This window comes from Populus euphratica, unplaced genomic scaffold (genome assembly GCF_000495115.2).
Source record: "Populus euphratica unplaced genomic scaffold, PopEup_1.0 scaffold153.1, whole genome shotgun sequence".
NCBI classification, from domain to species: domain Eukaryota; kingdom Viridiplantae; phylum Streptophyta; class Magnoliopsida; order Malpighiales; family Salicaceae; genus Populus; species Populus euphratica.
The window spans coordinates 395196-404265 of record NW_011499953.1 but is presented as its reverse complement, the minus strand read 5'-3'; the positions used below and the strand labels follow the sequence as shown (position 1 = coordinate 404265).

General features: G+C 31.5%; 2 protein-coding genes across 5 annotated transcripts in view; both read right to left on the bottom strand.

Annotated features, from left to right (window-relative positions):
• LOC105138157 (glutelin type-A 3-like) overlaps positions 1-9070 on the bottom strand; it is a 52614-nt gene that overhangs the window by 23813 nt on the left and 19731 nt on the right. For 2 of the 4 annotated variants that reach the window (XM_011044172.1, XM_011044173.1), the window contains exon 4: positions 468-981. In XM_011044172.1, coding sequence (XP_011042474.1) covers positions 468-981 — 514 coding nt within the window. Of the gene's footprint in view, positions 1-138; positions 321-467; positions 1201-1659; positions 1894-2169; positions 2276-9070 lie in introns of those variants that run through there. The other 2 variants (XM_011044171.1, XM_011044170.1) reach the window with 2 other exon arrangements.
• Positions 7967-8807, bottom strand: LOC105138158 (13S globulin seed storage protein 1-like). The gene is made up of 2 exons (XM_011044175.1): positions 8396-8807; positions 7967-8237 (listed from the first exon to the last, which is right to left on the bottom strand). Exons 1-2 carry the CDS (start codon positions 8782-8784, stop codon positions 8084-8086), a joined length of 543 nt encoding a protein of 180 aa, XP_011042477.1. The 5' UTR covers positions 8785-8807; the 3' UTR covers positions 7967-8083.

Here is a 9070-nt window from a genome sequence, read left to right as displayed (position 1 = left end):
TCATAATTAATATTCTCAAATATCATCTATATTATTAATTTGACATGGTCGTTCCACCCTTGCTGCTGATGGTGCTATCTAGCACCTCAACATATTATTCATTACAACCTGATCAACCATAAGGGGGAGATGCTAGTCCACAAACATTAATATTAATTTTTCAGATTTAATTGGGGGGCGGGGCAAGAATAGTGGTCTTCTGCATAGCGGACTTGAAAAATTCCTCAAACTCAGGAGTCACGCTTAGAGCAACTTGTGAAACTATTGGAGATAAAGCATTCCACACTGATTTCTTGCTCGCAAACTCTTCAACAGCCGGGCTGCCAAGAGGAAAAAAAAACGTTAACAATAATTCAAACTCTTCAAGAATCTTACTGAGATTGAAATAAAAAATACAGGGATTAATTCAATATGTGGTTTTTAAAACCAATATATTTATTTAATTTTCCAACAGAAATTGTAATTACCTTGTACCAGGGAGAATGGAAACAAACTCCATTCCTTCACCGTCAGCAATCTGAGCAACCGCGAAGAATCTTGGCACAACAAGTAATTGACCAGCCTGTATTTTGGTGTCCAGGACACGCTTACCACCAGTCCCCACAACCTGGACGCGGCCGGTGCCTCTAGCAACATAAAAAACTTGAAATGTGCCGTCGACAGTGTATGATGGCGAGTACATGGCATTAGCTTCCAATTTCACACGGTTAACGCTTAAGCCTGCTTCTTCAAGAAAAGGAAATCTAGCTGCTGTCAATGCCTTAAAGACACCACCCCCTCTGACATCAACGTCAGCCAAAGCATCATCAATGTTGTACAACATTTTTTCAACAATTTCCATGTCAGGGTGGGGCATGCTTATTCCTGGCTCTAGCTTAATGAGCATAATCCCAGTCTGGCTTTTAGCAAGCTTGTCCGCTTCCTTTCCGCTCATCTTATAAGCTCTGCTAATGAATTCTGTCGAGAACCCTCCCATGATGCCTAGGCCTCCACTTAAGAAGAAGTAGGTGAATTCGCCAGGAATGTGTGCCTTGAAAGTTTGCCCAAAGAAAGCTATAACGACTTCTTCTGAGTGATCTCCGTTGTTGTACCACCAAGACAATGCTCCATGAGGCACCGGTATCACGTCTCCTTTCTTGAGTCTTAACACCACCTCTTTTGACGAGTTTGGGAGCACCATTCCTACTATTCCATCACTACCTACCGGAGACCAAGATTATACATATCAATACTTGTATAAAAACAAGGAAGACTTTAAATTATTTACTCAGATTATATTATATTGTAATATTAATTAATTCTAATTAAAAATAATAAAATGAATAGATTTGACTTTTGAGATCGTGATTATTTAATAACAACATTCTAATATAATACTAAATAATTATTTAATTTAAAATCATTAAATAAGATCTCATGATCTAATTTATATATATATTAAAATATTTTTTTGCCTCATGGCTAGTTGTGTTATTGTATTATGATCAAAACTCAAATAATTGAATTCTACAGGCTTTTACTACAAACAGGCGTGCCCCAAAAACTTGTACCGGACCCACTTAATTCCACCATCACAAACCATAATAAATAAAAGAAAAAATATCTAATGATTTGTAAGGAGGAAGGAGGAGGAGAGAATTAATGAATTGGTACATGTACCTTGCAGAACATAGCCAATTTTAGAGGAATCGGCATAATGGGGAAGAGCAAAACCACGAGGCTGAAGTACAAGTCTTCCTGCGCCAACCTTTTCCTCTGCTAGCAACGGAAACTCAGAACTTGACCAGCTATAGTACGATCCAGCTTCTCCATCAAATAACTGTTGGGCTGACCTTGGAGATAAGTCGAAATCCATGGATGCCAGTTGTCTTGAGTAACTTTCTTGAACAAGCACTACATGTCAAACAAAAAAAAAAACATAAGAAGTACTTGTTTTCTTGAAAAAAAAAGATGAAAATTATAATTTTACCATTACAAAAAATAAAGATAAAAAGATTAAAAAAAAGGGTAATAAATATGGCAAGTATATAAAAAGAAAAAGACACAAGATTTAATGATCATATATATTCGAAGTATACATACTTGAGTTTAGCATATAAACATTAGCTTAAAAAGAGCACTGCCGAGCCATAATTAAGAGCTAAAACCAAGAAAGAATGGAGGCCGTACCGAATGCAGGGGATGAGAAATTCAGCTGCTAAACTCACAGACAGACATTGAGCTGTGAGAGATGGAGGAGACGATCCCTTCTTTTATAGAGAAATGAAGCCCTCGAGGAGGGGCAGGCAACTGCTCTTATCTTGAAAGCTTGTGCGTGACGGGCCCATGCTTGAGAAAATAAAAAATGTGTGAGCTAGTGGATGGTCCCATGGCTCGTCTGTTGTCTTCCGTGATAATATCACTTGTCCTTGTATTACAAAATTTGATTCAAGATTTCTTAAAGCTGGACTAGCACGTTTTTTTTTCCGGGTTTCTTTTTTTTTGTTGCTATTATGAGGTTGGTTTTCTTTTAAAATCGTATGTGTTGTTAGATAGGGGGCCGACATATGCTTTATAAGTTTCAACTGGTGGGTGGCGGTTGATGGTCAGCAAGCAAACGCCGGCATTTATTGTCTCGATGGTCCCAAATTAGGGATCAATGCCTTATAGTAATAACTTTTTCTTAGCTGTTTGTTTATACCATATGTTTTGTAACATAACTTCTCACAAATATAAGATTTCGTATTCTATTTATAATTTTTTTTTGATAATTCAATAAATAATAAAATATAAATTTTTTATTTAAATAATATCACACATATTATTTCATGATAGTTTTGAAAATCTATTCAATCAAGTCCCTACTTGTTTTTTTAGATTTAGAATTATAATTCTTGTATTAATTACATCTTAGTTTTCAATTTGTAAAACTTATTTACAATCATATCATAATTGATTAATTATCATAATTTAGTTCTTGACTAATGATATTTAATGTGTGCGTGACTCATTAAACTCTTAATATGTTAGCCTAAATACATTATTTTAATCAAAATAGAATTAAATAAATTTAAAAACTTAATTTATTATTCATTAAATAATTAATTGTTTACATTTGAAGATCAAGAGCATCAGTGTCATGATTATTAAGATATTAAAAAAGTCATGTGTAATTTGACTTCATCTTTTAGTGACTAGTTTTTCAGTGTAATTGTTATCTCATTGTCAAAAACATTTTCATTTAGACATTACTTTATAGGTGGCTCATGCTACGCCGCACGCCAATCCAATTTTTTCCTATTGTAAAAAAATGCTAAGGCGATACAAGTGTTCCTAAACAAGAAAAGCAATTTAAGACTCGTGTTATTGATGTGATCAATGAGCTTGAGTGATTTAAATAATATGAATAAAAAATACAATAAAAAAATTAATAATGTAAAAAAGGTTTAAAAAACTCAATCTGAGTCTATTTGAGTTAACATGCAAATTTTGTGGCATAGTCATGATATCGAGGTAAACCTATTGAAAAAAAATAAATAAAACTATGAAGTTCAAGTATCAAATATTTTGATATTAAAAGGTGAAAACATCTAAGTCGGCACAGGTTAACACGCTGACCTCAAGACTGTAGGCATAAGTAGGGGTGTTCAAAAAAACCGATTAACCAAAAAAACCAAGAGAACCGATAAAAAATTAACTGAGAAAAAACTGAACCGAGATAAAAAAAAACAGATTAAACCGATTTTTAAAACTATAAAATCTTGCCAGTTCTGTTCGGTTCGGTTCCGATTTGACCACTTAAACCAGTGAACCAAACCGGTAGTATAAATAAAGAGTAAATCACTAAGTTGCCTAACCCTAATTGACATTCTGAAGCCGCCACCCTTCAATTTTCATCCTCCCTCTTCTCCCTTCTGCATCTGTCTTGCTCTTGCCCTCTACCCTGCATATTGACTCTTGTCCCTTTAATTTTCATCTTCCCTGCGTCTTGCTCTTGACCCCTGCATCTTGCATCTGTCTCTTCTCTACCCAAACAATAAGTCAATAACCTACATCTCCACATCCATTTAGTCTGCTTGCAGCCGAACAAAAACCTGAACAAAACCCGTTGGCTTCTCTTTTCACTTGCAGCAGAAAGAGAGGGCTCCTCTATTAGAGAAAAAGCGGCAAGGTAAAGTTGTAAAGTTTATTTTCATGTGCTTGTAAGTTCAACTTTTTGTTTCAAACTTTGATGCTTCTCTGACTTTTGTTGCCACTGGCTTCGCAAGGCTTGGGCCTTTTTAATTCCTTTTTATTTTCTGTTTTCTTTTTATCTTCCTCAGGTATCACCGTTGTTTGTGGTCCATCTCAGCTTTCAGAACTTGCATTGTTGTTGCTTTTGGCTTGCCCTGTCAGCCATGTATAGAAAAGAATAGAGTTGTCTTGTTGTTGTTGAAAAACTACTACACAGGATGTAAATTTTTAAGCTGAACATCATTTTGCTTTGAATTTTAAAGGTTAATTAAATGTAAGGCTAAGTCAATTAAAAACAAAAAACTCATATATGATGGAATTAGGTTTCCGGTTTTTTCCTAAAAAAACTGGATTTAACCGGACCGGTTCGGTTTGAACCGGTTTCCAAATAATCTGGTTCGTTTGGTTTTTTTAGTCCAAACTGAACCGAACCGAACTGTGAACACCCCTAGGCATAAGATTGGGATAAAGAAAAGTAGGGAGGAAAGCATGAACATCACTTTTCAATAAACCAATTATTGAAGGATGATATTTCAAAAAAAAAAATTTAAAAAAAATCTAAAAATAATTTAAAAAGGAACCATTGAATGCTAGTTTAAAATTTTTCACTGCAAAAGGTACTTTAGTCATTTCACCATGCTTTAAAGAATCTAGAAGACCAAATTATCCCTAATTAATATAATAATAACTAATGAACTGTTTAAAAAGACTTTATTACCCCAAATAACAAGTTCATTAATTTTTTTGAAATGACAACATGATCATTACATTGCTTCAATCCATAGTATAATAAGTTTAAAGCTACCGTGAAACCCTAATCCCTTTTAGGTTTCTTATAGCATGGAATGCATCTACTTTGTCACATTATGTTTATTCTCAACACTATAGTCATTAATTCTTTAAATAAAATTTCAAACTCTTTTCAAATTATATTCCACCTTACACAAATATCTTATAATCAATATTACTCGATATCATTTTTTTTAATTCATTTAAGGTGATGAATTCTTTCTTAAACACTCAAATACTTGTATATAGTTCATAATATACTTAAATGTTTCCATTTGTTACCATTGATTAAGAGAAAGTGTAGTCATGATCAAAGCATAATATTCTCTATATAATATAACTTAGTGATCTCAAGTCTGTGATTACTTATACAATTGTTATATGAGCCTTTTCACAAAAATAAGTGATATATTTATCATCTAACAAGCACTTACATATTAGTTTCAAGTATATCACAACTTATAAAAACAATTGCTTCCTTTTATAAGAAAATAATATAATATGTTTCGGTTTCAATTACTATAATTAATGCTCAATCTTAATAGAATATCAATGAGCAACTTAAAGCTATAAACATATCATAATTATAACAACTCTCTCATTTTTCTTACAAAACATTTCGGTCTCAAAGATATAGTCTTTACTCTAAACTCATTAATCAAACTTAAATAAATATTAAAGATAAAAAAATATATTTATTAACAATAAATATATTTTATATAAATAAAATCAATGCTACGATATAATCAAACAATTAACTATGTACTATATATACTAATAATAATAACATGAGAGGAGTATGGATATCACCTCTCATGTTTAAGTCTAGGAAAAAATGGCCACCTAGTATTCATGAAAAGTTATGTTTCTTATTTAGTTTCTAATTCTATTTAATTTTTAATTATTGAAGTGTATTTTGTATTTTAGATTATTTATGTCTATGATTTTTTTAATTATATTTTATGTTTTTAAAATGAATTACCGAATTCTTTTCTACTTAGTGATACCAAAATTTACAATAAAATACATATTTTAATGTTAATATTCAATTAATAATAATGCATTATGCAATTTCATATATTTTACACATTATATTTGTACATTTATTTATAGTATATAATTTTTATATCTATTTTATAATTTATTTGATAATATATTGTAGTTTTGTGATTATGAGTGAAGTTTACATCATATTCGGTTTCACCATCTCTTAAAAAGTAGTTAAGCTCCGTCACTGCATAGCCATTAATCCACTGATAATATATATTAAAAGGTTTTTTCATTTCAGTTGTGGTAAAGAGCAGTAAAATATCAAGGCCTTTTTTATTTTAGTCCTAAAAGTTTTTTGGATCTTTATTTTTTAAATAAACTTAGTTTTTTTAAGAAAAAAAACACTCATCCTTCAAAATTGAATTTACTTGTTATTAAAATTTATAATTTATTTTTTACAGAATTGTCTTGTAACATACCTAATTTTTAAAACATATAGCAACACATTTACCATTATAGATAAATAAAAAATTAGGAAAAAAATTTAAATATATTTTCCTAAAATCCTAACAGATTTCCCCCTAAAAATATTGATACTAAGTCATCGACAACTCAATAAATATGTTATTCTAAGAAACATGTCATTAAGATCCAACCATCCTTAACTTTACTCATCATAATTTGAGATTAGACCACATATAATTTCATAACTTAACCACTTTATAAATGTCAAGAAAAAGAATTTTTCTTATAGTTTGACTTCTTTCTCTTTCCATAGTTATACCTTACATAATAAAACTAATAACTTTGATAGGTACAATAATAGTAGTATTAGGAGCTACTTTAGCTTTTGCTCAAAAAGATATCAAGATTGGTTTAGCCTATTCTATAATGTCTCAATTGGATCATATAGTGTTACCTTAACATTATTTTTTTATTGTAAGTATTATTTTTATAAATATTTATCTGTCATTTGAATTTTTTTTTATGTTTATGTTAGTGTTTATTTGAGTATATTCTTGAATGTGTTATTTTTTTGGGACACCCGTACTCGGTTGGTGTGATTCCACATAGATCAATTAAATATAAATAGTAATTTTTTATTTATTTTAATCAATATAATTTTAAATAGGCTTTTGTCTATTATTTTTTCACCATCCTTACAAGTTCAACGCTTGCATTTCAAAAATAAGGATGGAGCCTCGTTGTTAAACTGAGTTCCTAAAACACCCTTTTAGATTAGTATTATTATTTTTATTTTTACCTTTAACAATAAACATACACGCATAGTATATATAGCTCACATGCTAAGAGTTTGTCTAAACTTGTGTATGTGTGTCTACAACACACATACACACACATAAAAATTTAGATAAACTCTTAGCATATGAGCTTATTTAATATTCATCATTAAAACTAGCATAACAATATAATTTATTTTAAATAAAATAAACAAGATAATTGGTATCTTTTTCATCTCATAACAAGCTTTATAATTAGCATTTTCTAATTACTATAAAGTTCAATGGTGACTTATTTGTTTTTATGCCTAGCTGGTTTTGATATCACCATAACAGCTACTACCATGTCCTATATCAATTTAATGTCCATTAATAGAAATCATCTTATGGTCTTGCTAATTGATGTAGGATAGAATAATAAAAAGATATAACTATCAAAGCCAAATATTTTCTTATACAATGGTTAGGCAAAAATAATACTTAAATTATATGTATTTAATATTATGATATAAAGTATTTTTTATTTAAAAATATATCAAAATAATATTTTTTAATTAAATTTTATAAATTGGATTTAAGCTTTTCCGACAGATACCAAAGTCCATCAATAATTGCATGGAGATTTCGACATCTTACTCGAGTTTCAAAAGTAATTAAATGAGAGACCGTTCTAGTACAATCCTCAGAAGTCATAATTAATATTCTCAAATATCATCTATATTATTAATTTTATATGGTCGTTCCACCCTTGCTGATGGTGCTATCTAGCACCTCAACATATTATTCATTACAACTTGATCAACCATAAGGGGAGATGCTCGTACACAAACATTAATATTAATTTTTCATATTTAATTAGTGGGCGGGACAAGAATAGTGGTCTTTTGCATATTGGACCTGAAAAATTCCTCAAACTCTAGAGTCACGCTTAGAGAAACTTGTGAAACTATTGGAGATAAAGGATTCCACACTGATTTCTTGCTCGCAAACTCTTCAACAGCCGGGCTGCCAAGAGGAAAAAAAAACATTAACAATAATTCAAACTCTTCAAGAATCTTACTGGATTGAATTATAAACATGTATAAGAAATACAGGGATTAATTCAATATATGGTTTTTAAAACCAATATATTTATTTAATTTTCCAACAGAAATTGTAATTACCTTGTACCAGGGAGAATGGAAACAAACTCCATTCCTTCACCGTCAGCAATCTGAGCAACCGCGAAGAATCTTGGCACAACAAGTAATTGACCAGCCTGTATTTTGGTGTCCAGGACACGCTTACCACCAGTCCCCACAACCTGGACGCGGCCGGTGCCTCTAGCAACATAAAAAACTTGAAATGTGCCGTCGACAGTGTATGATGGCGAGTACATGGCATTAGCTTCCATTTTCACATGGTTAACGCTTAAGCATGCTTCTTCAAGAAAAGGAAATCTAGCTGCTGTCAATGCCTTAAAGACACCACCCCCTCTGACATCAACGTCAGCCAAAGCATCATCAATGTTGTACAACATTTTTTCAACAATTTCCATGTCAGGGTGGGGCATGCTTATTCCTGGCTCTAGCTTAATGAGCATAATTTGAATGAGCAAGAGTTGGTGGCCACCAATATTGACAACAAAGCAAGAAGAGCCTTCATGGATGTCTATAAAAGAGGCATGATTTTAGAAAGGAAAATGTGAAGAGTTTTGTGAGAATGTGAAGAGAGTTGAGAGAAAGAGAGAGTTGCAATGGCAGCAGCCTTGCTGCCATTGCCGCAGCTGCAAGTGTAGCAAAGAGAGTTGAGAGTTGAGTATGAGAGGGTGTAATCCTCCTCCTCCATGTATTTGTTTT

Bases quoted from the DNA above. Each gene is read 5' to 3' on its own strand.
- LOC105138158 (XM_011044175.1), bottom strand. From the start codon at position 8,784: ATGCCCCACCCTGACATGGAAATTGTTGAAAAAATGTTGTACAACATT. The intron at 8,238-8,395 runs GTAATTACAATT...TCCTCTTGGCAG, and splicing joins TCCATTCTCCCTGGTACAAG to CCCGGCTGTTGAAGAGTTTG.